This window comes from Hippoglossus stenolepis, chromosome 6 (assembly GCF_022539355.2).
Source record: "Hippoglossus stenolepis isolate QCI-W04-F060 chromosome 6, HSTE1.2, whole genome shotgun sequence".
Classification (NCBI taxonomy): Eukaryota; Metazoa; Chordata; class Actinopteri; order Pleuronectiformes; family Pleuronectidae; genus Hippoglossus; species Hippoglossus stenolepis.
The window spans coordinates 24642636-24655490 of record NC_061488.1 but is presented as its reverse complement, the minus strand read 5'-3'; the positions used below and the strand labels follow the sequence as shown (position 1 = coordinate 24655490).

General features: G+C 41.9%; 1 protein-coding gene across 1 annotated transcript; it reads right to left on the bottom strand.

Annotated features, from left to right (window-relative positions):
* Window positions 1-331: 331 nt before the first annotated feature.
* On the bottom strand, window positions 332-8601 carry gata5 (GATA binding protein 5). Its single transcript, XM_035158161.1, has 7 exons — window positions 8248-8601; window positions 7090-7771; window positions 4990-5159; window positions 3287-3415; window positions 2925-3009; window positions 2634-2764; window positions 332-1598 (listed from the first exon to the last, which is right to left on the bottom strand). Exons 2-7 carry the CDS (start codon window positions 7610-7612, stop codon window positions 1485-1487), a joined length of 1152 nt encoding a protein of 383 aa, XP_035014052.1. The 5' UTR covers window positions 7613-7771; window positions 8248-8601; the 3' UTR covers window positions 332-1484.
* Window positions 8602-12855: the final 4254 nt, after the last annotated feature.

Here is a 12855-nt window from a genome sequence, read left to right as displayed (position 1 = left end):
AATTGGTTTAAATGGTTAAAAGCTAAAACATAGTGTTTAAAAAGTTGAAGGATAAAGCTAAAACAATGGACGAATGCTTGTGTGGTTGTAATAGTACAAACACCAACTTGATTGCAGCAAGCTAAAGATCAATATTTCAGTTATCTACCACTGTCCTCTTTCATCTAATGGACAATGTTAATCCAGTTTATAATGCATTCATATGAACACAGTTGGTGCTGATGAGGGCTCATCATGTTGCTTAGACGGTGCTTCAGACATTAAAGGCTGGCAGGTGCTGCCTACAAATCTATCCCCTGAACAGTGAGAGCCAAAAACAGTTTCTCATAAATCAATCAAAACGTGTCTCAGTTTATTAACCTGAACAGATTCCAAAGAGCATTGAAAACAAAAGAGAAAGCAGAGAGTCTTAAGAACAGTACAACAATAAAATTCCCTTACATGTTGGCAACGTACAGACAATAAAATTAGATTAATGTGAATAGAATAATTTTTTTCGCTCTTTCATTCATCTCAAATGTTAAAAACAGTGAAACGATAAACGTCTGATATGTAGCCACAACGACTGGTCCTGATTTACAAACGAATCTAGCACGGTGCAGTTCCTATCTGCTGTATCCCTCTAAAGCAAGTCACGCATATGATTGGAGTGCCATAGCTAGGAGGCCATACAGCACAACACGACAGCGAGCAGAGGGTTATAACTGGCTGGTTTCAGTGTCCACCGTGACTTTTAACTGTCCTTATCTCAACATAAATAATGCGTCCATAAAAGTTAATCATCTACACGCTGGTAATGAGACATGTTCAACAGCAATAAAAGGGGTATTTTCTCTCCATTTTATGGCTTTCTTTCTGCGGCGATAATAAGATGTTGACTGTGTTTCTCGTTAATGCACCCCAGAAAGCAATGGTAGCAGTGAAAATAAAAACAACATTTAAAAGAGGAGATACTGTATTTTGACATTCCTCTTGATTGTCTTCACATTGTTATATTTGGTGCAGTGTTTCTCCCAAAATAGAGATTTCTTTTAGTTATAGGTAGTTCTTGTCATGGCGCCGAGGCTGCTGGACGTGAGTTCAGGAGAACAGGGGTCTGGTCCCTCTCCGACTGGGATCTTTGCTCCGGTTGAGCCATCGAGCTGCACCCGTCCTTTCGTAAAGCTGCTGCCCAGGTATCCTGTGTCCTGGTTGAGTTAAAGTTTGGTCCAGGTGAGCTCTGTTGAGCCCGTTCATTTACGGGCGCCAGCGTGACACAGTACAGTATATAACATAGCTAGCAGATTAGATTTCCTCACGTCAAGTGAGTGTGAACACATGTCGCCATCCGACACCGCATAAGCCATTTGGGGCTTATACAACACTGTTTCTCCACAGCCCCAGAATCACGAGGGATAGCTGCAGGGCGGAACGATGGCCTCTGTGTCCAAGCCAAAGTGAGTTGTGTACTGTCGGTGCACAGCAGCCCGGTCGGTCGAGGCTGCTCAAGCTTGGGACAGAGCGCACCAGGAGTTCTGTGGGGCCATGGAGGTCGGGGTAAAGGGATAATCTTCATATTTAATGTCCACGTGTCCTGTGCTGTCCATCTGAGAAGCCGTCTGCACGGGAGGAAAAACAACATTTAGATTCTGACAAACTGCTGGATGCAGGATCATTGACACACTATTTCAAACAGTTGGCACTTCACAGTTGGCACTTCACAGATAAAATGTACTTCTGCAAAGTCTGAGAAAACAGCTGCATAATGCCCTTCTACTGCTCTGCAAATGTCATTGGGGTTATGTGTCACAGCAGGATTCAAAACATCCAAATTTTGCAGCAAAATCAAATGACTCCAAATTTGCAGGGCAGAAGTTCATCCATGTAAAAATGTAAAACTTTGGCAAACTTTAACATATGGAACCATGAAAGGGGAGTTTTCTCCTTCCACAGTCGCCAAGTGTTTACTCGTTGTGGGAACTGTTGGGTTTCTCTATAATTTTGTAAAGTCTCCACCTTACAATGTAAAGTGTGTGACATGGCAGTCGGCAAACAACTTTCGGCACATTACCGCCACCCTCTGAACGTGAGTGTCGATTAAGCATGACTTCAGCAAAAAAAACAAACATAGAGGAGGATCGAGGTGGTCAGGTTGCCGCACTTGCGTGTTTTCTGTTTTGCGGGCAAAAAAGATTTAAAAAAGCTTCGGATGTCGTCATGGTTGAGAAGGTGGAATTGGCTTATATATTTCACGACGCAAGCTTGAGGTGAGTTGGAAATGTATTTATATATACGCAACATCTGGTTGGTGACGCTTCTCTGTGAGCTCGCTCTCATTGGCTATTGTGGGTTTTCTGTCCGAGCATATTATCGAGATCATTGAGAGCCCATTCGAGATCGGGGAGGCTCCGACTCAATTGTAGCATTAAGATTATTTGGTAAACCCCTCACACTTCAGGATTATTTGGGCAGATAATCAGACTGACCTCTAGTCAGATTGTCGGAACGGGCGAATCGGGTCAAAGATCGGCCTGAATATCCTCTAGCGAGCAGCAGCCCTTAATAACTGAGTTAGTGACTTTGCTTGTGGTTTGCTCAAGGTTTCTTCCCCTTTCTCTGTATGGCCTAGTGTGCGGATGGTGAAGAGCATTTACCTGAGTGGCGGATGTGATCGTCTGTCCAGCGTAGGGTGAAGGGGCCATGCTGGGTTCACTCTTGATGGTGGAGGCATGTTCGGAGACTGACAGGGGCGTTGGCGAGCCGCTGTCAGAGGTGGTGGATCCTCCTAAAGAATCAACACAACCGGCATATGAGTTATTAGACTGAAAAATTACAAGCCCATTACGATGATACATCAAGACGCTTCAGTGATCTACCATTACAATTTTCAGAATGATTTGTGTTGAGTCACGACACACTACATTCCCTCTGTCTGTTTGTCCTACCTGTGGATGTTTTATTCTTTGGCATCTTGGGTTTGCGCTTCCTGGTTTGAATGCTCTCTTTCTTCATGGCCAGAGGTCTGGGCACCTGTAGGGAGTAAAATAACACACGTTAGTTGAGGGTTACTCCCAATCCCTGATACAACAGAGGCCACATTGTCATGACAACCCACACATGCTCCCTACCCACCCTGCCGCCCACAATGCCCTTGGGGAGGTTTCACACTGCACAAATAATGGCCTGTTCCCCACTGTATGTTTCTAGTGGAGCAGGTCAGTGTGGGAGTGCGGCGGAGGAGAAAAGTTAAGCAGAACAGATTGTAAAATATTAAAATCCATGTGTCAAACCCTGTGGTGTGACCTACCCCATGCAGCTTCATGTAGAGGCCACAGGCGTTACACACAGGTTCTCCCTCTGCGTTGCGCCTCCACAGTGTGGTGGTGCTGGTGTGGCAGTTAGTGCAGCACAGGCCGGCTCGGCGGGGCGTGGTCTGCTGCAGGTACACAGGAGGAAACATTTTATTTGAGTGAATTTTGTCCGCTGGAATCCTAATCAGAAAACTGCTGTCAGAAACAGACAACATATCCTTCAACTAAAATTTGGATAAACTGTTTCACTCACTTTCAGAGTGAATTGCAGAATGTCAGTGTGCAGTTTGGAACAGCATAGCCATTCAAAAAAAAAACTAATAACTCACGAGTTGGAAAACCTTTGAAGACAACATAAAATGTCTTTCTTTCTCACACCAGAGTGTGACTATCAGCTTGGTTTCGCACAACAAGTGTGGAGGAAAAGCCCCACGGAGCAGCACAGAGTCACGTTGCTCTGGAGAGCCTCGTCTAAAAATGGCCCGTTCAAGGGCAAGGTCACTGCAGGACAAATAAAAACAGAGAAAACAGCCAAGTCGTGGAGGGAACGTGTAGGACAACACTCTCACAGCTGCTGTGGAGAGGAAAGTTCCTGGGAAATATTCAGGTGCAGAGCCTTGACACCCATTTGCAGCACGACCAACGCACAGTTGGTTCTGTCCTCATTTTCCAAATGCCCCCTAACCACAAATAAGATATGATCTGCTTGGACATTTAAAACACAGGACAAATCATATAGAGAGACCTCTACACTTATAATTTTACACACATAACTCATAGAATGATTATTTTCTAATCATTGACTCACTTGTGACATAGCATATGTTATCATTCACATTTAAATATATTATATCATATTATTATTATTACTATTATTCTATGTTCTTGCACTTATTTTAAATGCACTTTAATGTTATATGTATACACACTCTTAAATCAGATTTAATCATATAAAGTCGAGATCTGAATCTTAACTCAAGCTGTCAAGCAAACAGAGCAGCATGAAAATGCTCATGGAAAGTAACTCAAAATTAGACCTACACTACTTGAGAAAATACTTAGTTCCTAATCACCACTGTTAACCTATAATTTTACATTCACCTCACAATATAACCAAATATGTGTCCTTTTAGCCTTTTCGCTGCCTACTACTGTATTCTTAGAAAGCTCCTTCCTCATACAGTGGTGATAAGTATTTGCATCCTTTACATTCAAGAAAGTCAAACACAGAAGTAATAGCCTTCTATAAAAATGTACTTTCAGAACCAGTAATACAAAAGATGTAGAATGGTTCCTTTGCTATTTATTTTATTTACTGTATATTTGAATGATACATATGTAAGCAGCCTCTTGAGTTGCAGCTAATTGTAATATTGGTTTGTAGTTTATATTAAGACTGTGTTGTATTTCATGAACTGCCCCCTACATAATAATAATAATCATAATAATCATAATCATAATCATAATATCGGCGCTTTTTATAGTAGAAAAAAAGGTATGTTACAAAACATTTCTTGAAATAGGCTTCAAATGGGCAGACGCAGGTTCGAAACCCTGCAGGGATTCTTTCTTTCCATCCTTTTTCTTGATGGCAAACTGAGCTATCAGTGATTAAGACTTGGTTCTTTGAAGTGTGTTAAATGTAATTATATATTCTCTCGCTGTGCTCCTCCTCCTCCTCTTCCTCCTCGGGTCTTACCAGTCGTTTCTGCGGTTTGATGAGCGGCCTGTTGATGCCGTTCATCTTGTGGTACAGGCCGCAGGCGTTACACAGGTAGTGGCCGGTGCCGTCTCTGCGCCACAGCGGCGTGGACACGGAGCCGCAGTTGACGCACTCCCTCCCCTCGCACTGCATGTCGTCCATCAGGTCTGAGGGACAAGAATCACGAGATTAGAGAGAGAGAGAGATAGATAGATAGATGGATAGATGGATAGATAGATGGATAGATAGATAGATAGATAGATAGATGGATAGATGGATGGATAGATGGATAGATAGATAGAGAGATAGATGCACTTTATTGAGCCTTAACTGGTAAATTCCTGCAGCATGGTATCATATATTTATATATAATGATCCTTTAAGTTCGAACACTTACGCCCCCTTTAATTATTAACGATTGTCTTCTGAACATTTAAAACTGCGGGCGTGTATGGTTACGGACAAATGCAATGAAAAATAGCCAACGAAGGAATTTACCCCCTCTCCTCCATTCAGCGTGATGAAGAGACATCCCCCAAAAAAAAAAGAAAAAAGAGTCACTGGGGACAGACTGTGTGATGGAGGAGTCTTGTTTATAGAGAGAGGGGGGGTTATCAGCCTGGAAGATCCCGCCCCCCCCTCCCATCAATTCATCACAGCTCTGACACACGACGGACTCCTGGCTTTTAATTGCCCCCAAATTCCTAATCCCTCCATTTAGAGAGAGAGAGAGAGAGAGAGAGAGAGAGAGAGAGAGAGAGAGAGAGAGAGAGAGAGAGAGAAAGAGACCTTGCCGGTCACTGTCTTGCTAAGTTGCTTTTCTTCTTTTGAAGTTGTGATTGTGTTTCTTCTTCTTACAATTATTTTTTACGATTTTATTTTTAACTGAGCCAAATAGGTTAGTATAAAGGATAATAGAAATAGAATAAAAATATAATATAATACCATACCATAAGAAAAGAATAGCATAGAATATAAATAAAAATATCATAGAATATATATAAATATAGCAACACAAATAGAAATAGAATGGCATAGAATGTAAATAGAATAGACTAGAATACAATAGAAAATGCCTCATTAGTCATTCACGCACATGAGAAGAAGGCAATATTTGTATGAAATAGTGCACAAATGATAGGACACAGTTGTGGCTGCTGCAGCCACACTGATAATGTAGCATGCACCAAAGTGCAGCAGAGCTGTGTATTGTGTGTCTGCCGTGCTGTGGATATGTCCCTCCTTAATCCAACCAGGAGAGACAGAAATGATGATGTCATTAATGTGTCCCGACTCTGAGAGGTGTCACGTCATCAAGCAGAGGGGAAAAAGCCTCTTCATTAATAAAAAGTCCAGACTCTTTTTTCCCTTGTCTTCGTCATTGACTTCAAACGCCTCTCCACGTGCTTAATACATGAGGGTCTGCAGGTATGAGAGCCTCACTGTCTGATCAAGGTGATAACTGCACTCATTGTTGTGTCGATGGCTCTTTTTTTTTTTTTTTTAATCTCCGTGTGTATTGAATCCTGTCATCTAAACAGCTCGGGGATTAAATTTACATTTTTAATTGATCGTTTGTTTTAAGGACAAAGAATGTGTATTGTCCAAAACTAACGTGGATAATCTTGTCCACTGCCATTTACTGTTGAAGGCCCTTTCCTCTGCCACCTCCTGTAATAAATAACAACCACACAACCTGGGCCTGTACAACGAGATCTCAATGATTAAATTAGTTGGTAAAACCAGGTTCTAAGCAAATAATGTCCCTCTTTCAGGAATAATTCAATTTCAACATTATATTTTTAGTTTTAAATTTGAACTGCTATATTTCATGGTACCGGGATAAATGAATGAGAATTGTTGCGCGGGTTCCAAATGGGATTTTTACAGTTTAAACAATAGGTATATTTAAATTTTAAGACAGATTCAAATATTAAATTAAAAAAAATAAAAATTCATGACCGCAATATGTTCCACTTCTAATTTGACTGTGGTTTTTCTTGAACAAATTATAGTAACACAATCGAGTTGCTCTCACGATTTAATGTTCACTTTATGGCCAGCTAAGAAGTGTAAATGTTGGAGGCCCATGCTCACCCAGACTGGACCTCCTCCCGGACAGAGCGCACTGCCGGCCCTGCAGACTGATCACCCCGCTCTCGAAGGGTCCCGGTGTCCAGGAGGACGTCGCCATCTCCGGGCTCACGTAGGCGTAAGGGCTGGAGTAGGAGCCTCCGACCGAGCGCATCAGGGCGCCTCCGTACTGATCCGCCCGGGCGCCGTTTCCGAGGAGCAGCGGGCTCTGGTAGGTCGCGTCCCGGCCCGTGTTGCTGCTGACCGGCGGGCTGTGCGAGTAGGACAAGCCGTGATGGGGGTGAGGGCTGCCGGGCGTGAATGAGGAGCTGTCCACGCCGGACTGGGGCCAGCCGTGGTGCCCGCCGAGGCTGTGGTGGGACTGGTGGGGCGAGTCGCACGTCGGCAGGTAGGACAGGGTGGGCAGCATCGCCGGGACTCTGGTGGTGGGGACGTAGACCGGGGAGCTGGCCGAGGGGTGGATGTAATTCCCGGTGTCGTGCGCGTAAGGGGACTGGTTGGAGGACAAGGCCAGGCTTTGGTACATTTTCACTGCGTTTACGTCCCGCAGGGATGTGGAAAAGTAATGGGGGACTTCTTAGACTGATCCCGTGGAGGTGATGTTGTCCTCGCGTAAAGACGCTTCCACTTGAGGATTGTTTCTGTCTTTGTGAACAGGGGGCTGAGTAAAAGGTGGAGTCCCGTCCTGTAAAAAAATAAAAATATAAATCGAGATATTCAGAGACTTAAGTTATTTAAGTGTGGTAAAGTTTCAAGAACATTTGAATCTATACATTTTAAGCACATTATCTGTGAGTTACATTTATTGTGCAGACTCAGTCATGATAAAAACAGGCCTGAGAGAAGCTCCATCAATCTCTCAGCATCATCAGTCATATTTCACCTGTATCACTGACATGAAATTGATTAAAATGACATCAGTGGTCGCTGATATCCGTCTCCTCAGATAGAGGCGACTATCAGAGAGCGCAGATATCCTGCGGCTCCTCATTAAATCACAACCATAACGGAAACCAAACAACACAACAGATAGCGAGAGCTCCCCTCCATATCTGCAGCGCAACATTTCCATCAATAGTAACTGGAATCACATAAAAGCTTGATAATAGCGCAGGAGGAACACCGGTTCTTTTCCAAGGGCTCTCAGTGCCATTATCTCACCAGATAAGGACGGTCAGGGCGATAAAGCAGTCCGGTCCTCCAGACCTCAGCAGAGGAGCGCAGCAGCAAAACGTGTCACTCACTCAGATGGAGACGGACGCAGGGAGCGCGCAGCGGAGCCTCTCCAACTCTCTCCAACTTTGGTGCGTAAAAGTTGCGCTTCCCTCCTCGGAGATAACTGGAGATCTCTAACTTGTTTTTTTTTTTGGTCCTGTCCTGCTCCGGCGTTTCTCTTCCTGTCGGTATATCTGGAGATAGTTGCTGTCGCTGATAATTGCTGATATGGGAGTGCTCCTATTCGCTCCCCTACTGGAAATTTTGTACGGGAGGGAAAAAAAAGAGACACGTGACGCAGTCCGCTCCTCCGAGGTAGGCCCAAGGTGGGGAGGGAGGAGGGGAGGAGGGAAGGAGGGAGGGCACCTCGGTACCTGAGAGGGAGAGGGCCCCGACCTGAGGACTGAGGGGTGTAGAGGGAAACAACTGTACTCACATTTAGCTGCGTTTTAAACTCAGCGTTTCATATGGGCCACAATGGACAAATTTAATCCAAAATATACAGTATATACGGAGACACAGGGGTATTATTCAGGCACTCAGCTGCCACTGCAAACCTATAACAGATAAAAAGGTTGACTTGATACAAAAAACAAATTTGATGTAATGTGGTTTATTTTTTGACATCTCAATAACCACCTTAAATCTTAAAAGCCTATTCCAAGTTTTATTCTGTCATAGGTTTCATTGCAACGTTACAATACACATTTTATAATAGTTATGAGGATGTCAGTGGTATTTGATGATTATGATGCAGCTTAGAATATTGACTGCAATAAAATAAATTCAAGCCGAATCAAACTGGACCGAACCTTTATTGTTTATGGGCATGTGGTATTTAACGGATGCGTTTGAACCACTGTGAATGGGATGTAAAAAAAAAAAAAAACGCCCAGTAAAGCGCACTGAAGAGAGAGTTTGTATTCAGTATTTTATGATGATATAAAACTGAGTGAGTTCTCTGTAAAGTTGTCTGTGCGATAAGAAACTCGAGCAAGTGACGACAGGAGACTGCGCTGCGCCACAGAGCCACTGGATCACTGAACATGAGGTTCAAATAAAACAAATATTAAATTATAAGTAAAATATGACTAACATAATAATAAGGCCGTCAATACAATATTAATAATTTACACATAGTGTGTACTTTCTCGTTGATTCTAGTTCATTGTATTTTTTCCTTGGACAATTTAATATATTCAACATGAATAAACGATTTGGTATTTTACCATCAAACAAGGGCTTTGAAACTGAATTTAATCTTTTACGTGGGGTCAAAATTTACGAAAAATGTAAAGAAGCTGATGGAAATTAGAGAAATAAATAAAATATAAAATATGCAAATAATTCCTAAATGTTTTGCGTCTTGACCTTTGATTTCATTTGGTAGGAAATGTAAACGAGCAGTGACGCCAAAAGAAATAAAAGAAAATCTGCCCCTTTCTAACTGAGCTTGTTTTCCTTTAAAAATAGTTTGTAATGAACACGGGAAATGAATGAATCCCTCTTTTATTTTTCCGTCAAACCAAATGAGTCGGTTCGTGTGATCCCCGGTGACTTTGTGGAACAGCTGCTGCCTGCAGATATATCTGCTCATTATTTGAGCTATTTTTATTATTATCACAGCAGAAAATGATGTGGTTGCGTGTTGCGGCCTTGATAAATTCTAATCGACATTTTTGATACGATCAGATTTTTTAACTGGATGAACATATAATAAAAATCCCGACAGATTTGACTTTTCCTGACACTGAATGTCATTTGACTTATTAATTTAATTTTACTTTTGGCTGCATGGTTTTTAATCTGATTTCAACAGACGTCACGGGGCCTCCTTTCTTTTGAATTGCGTAGAAAAAGAGTCAACAAAACTGAATAATAAATAAAATGAAAACCGGGGGAAAAAGTAATTTTCTACAGTTTTTTATTACTGGCCCAACTTTTATGGGCCTGAAGCAGCAGCGTCATGCAAACATCTTCTCAAATAACCACATTTATCACAGCACAGCTCGATCCTCTGTAGGTGAGATCTTTTCTTTGTCTCCTTATCTCAACCCTTCATTCTAATCAGTAATGAGAGTAACTTCATCACCATCCCATTTATAACCTTTAAATCAGGCCTGGATACCATGGAGCATGTTTCAGTGATTAAAGGCTCTTCTATTATCACTCAGTGTATCCATATCATTGATAATGAACAAATACAATTTGGAAAAAAGTACTTTGTGATTTTATCAATGATCATTGATTCAAAATATTTGATTTATAGACAGAGGACAGGATGAGGCACATCACTGCACAGGATCCTGCTCAGCCACGACCTTTATGTCTCCCACACACACAAACAGCGACTGTCCACTCCATTCATAGGATCACCATAGTGATAGGAAGCAGCTGATGATTTGATGCTGAATAGAGAAAGAGAGAGAGCAAGTCCAGAAAACTTGTCTGGAAAGCTTGTGAGCAGATAAACTTACACGTCAGACTGGGAGCATTTTGTTATCGGACAATTTTTTTTGCAGTTAGATTCTTTTCCTAGAGCTGCCTTTTACCTCCATGGCTACAGTTTGTACTTCGGTAAATCACTGGATTGGTCAACAGTGTTGTCTTTCAGCCTGCAGAGGTATTCAGAATACATATGGATTAACAAGACAAAGTTATTTCCACACAGGCTTTTAAAGGAATAGTTGGACATTTTGGGAAATATGCTCTACATATGAGGGGATTGATATTACTCATGTCTGTATGCTGAAGATGAATTTAAATTTGTGTAAGAGCTTGATGGATACATGTAGGAACTGTTTGGCCTTGGTAGCTATGTGTCTTCTGCTGGGTGCCATCCCAGTGCACCAATTTATTTTCAAACTTTGTTCAACAGTGTAGCTGAAATAAATAATTACAAGCAAAATATTTTTTTTTAAATGGCTTCAAATGGCTCTGATGCTGGGATTAGAGATCTGTCTCACCCTCCCTTCTTGGTGAGGACAAGATAACCAGTAAGTTTCTGTACGGCCCAGTGTTGTGGGGTTAGATTCCCAAATATCATGAGCGTACCCTGTTCCCTTTAACAGTCTTATGTAAGGATCATTAACATAGCCAGCAATAATACATAATCCATGTCTGAAAATGAATACTTACAATATTTGTGTCGCTTTAATAAAGTACACCTCACTAGTAAAAGAATAATACCGCAACCAAATTTTATTTTGAAAGTTGTTTTCATAATTAATCTGTTTTTAAACTGAAAGGCTTCACATTCACATATATACCTCTATCTTTTAGAGGGGGCGACTGCTGACTGATAGAAATCTCTGCTTCCACAATGAATGTGATCTAATTAATTCTGATTAATACAAAATACCCTTCGCTGCATTATACTACATTATAGTGTCTTATCAACTATTGATTCCTTATATGCCGCTTATAAATGTTAGGATTAATATCTGAATGTACTCAACAGAACACTACACTAGTTTGGTGTGGTAAACAAAATACAGCTGCTACCATAATGAAATATTATCACACGACAAAGTGAGAAATCTTAAAAAGAGTTCTTTGACAGACTTTGACAAAAAAAAAAAAAATGAAACCACAAAGGACTTGTTGGCTGTCCCTCTTCATTAATAATACACATGTACAATAATAAAATGGATTTCTATTGAGCCTCGCACATTTAGCATTTATTTCCTCCACCATAAACTCTGTGTGCACCACATGCTACATATCTTTCCCCCTGGAGAAATAGTCGACGCGATGGCTTAGCACTGGAGTAATTCTCGTCTCTCAGTACACGAGTCAGATAGCGACCTTATGAATGAGGTGATTGGTGAGGGCCTGCTCCGCCACAGCCTCATTTTCACAGTCCATCACGCCGCTCCACACGGCTGTGAGTTGTGGGGCCCGTGGCACTACTGCAGCTCCCCCCCGGTCAGTCTGTGGCTATGTCAATAAAATCTCCGATCCACTAAACGCACCACATTCCCATTGCAGGCAGGCTATCTGCTGTTAATGTCGGTTTTTGGTAATGTTTCTGTGGATGGACTGATAGGGCCAATCCACCAGGGAGGCATTGTCTTTACAAATGCCTGTTAACTTTGATCACTCTCTAATGGGACGCCACTGTCCTTTACAGCTGCATTCTTTGAGCTGGAATGGAATTTCAGCCTCTATCTTCATTTTACATACACATGCCTGCAAAGATAAGTTAGGAATTCTCCAATGGTATTTATTGTCTATGAGAGAACAAACTAAAGTTGTGTGTGTGTGTGTGTGTGTGTGTGTGTGTGTGTGTGTGTGTGTGTGTGTGTGTGTGTGTGTGTGTGTGTGTGTGTGTGTGTGTGTGTGTGTGTGTACTGCCAGACTTGTTTGAGCCTATTCTCTAATTTCTTGTCAGTGGTGCAAATTGATGTTATGATCACCCCAGATAAGGTCTCCGCAGTCTTCATCCATCACCAAGAAAAACGTTATCAACTCAAACCAATCCCAAGACATAAAGGGCAGTTAGCAGAGACATGTTGAACTAGCTCGGAGAGGATGATGATGGTGCAGGAGAAG

Coding starts and splice junctions, on each gene's coding strand:
- gata5 (XM_035158161.1), bottom strand. CDS start 7,612: ATGTACCAAAGCCTGGCCTTGTCCTCCAACCAGTCCCCTTACGCGCAC. Junction 5,160..7,089: donor CGGGAGGAGGTCCAGTCTGG/GTGAGCATGGGC, acceptor CTTGTCCCTCAG/ACCTGATGGACGACATGCAG. Junction 2,765..2,924: donor AAAGAATAAAACATCCACAG/GTAGGACAAACA, acceptor TTGATTCTTTAG/GAGGATCCACCACCTCTGAC.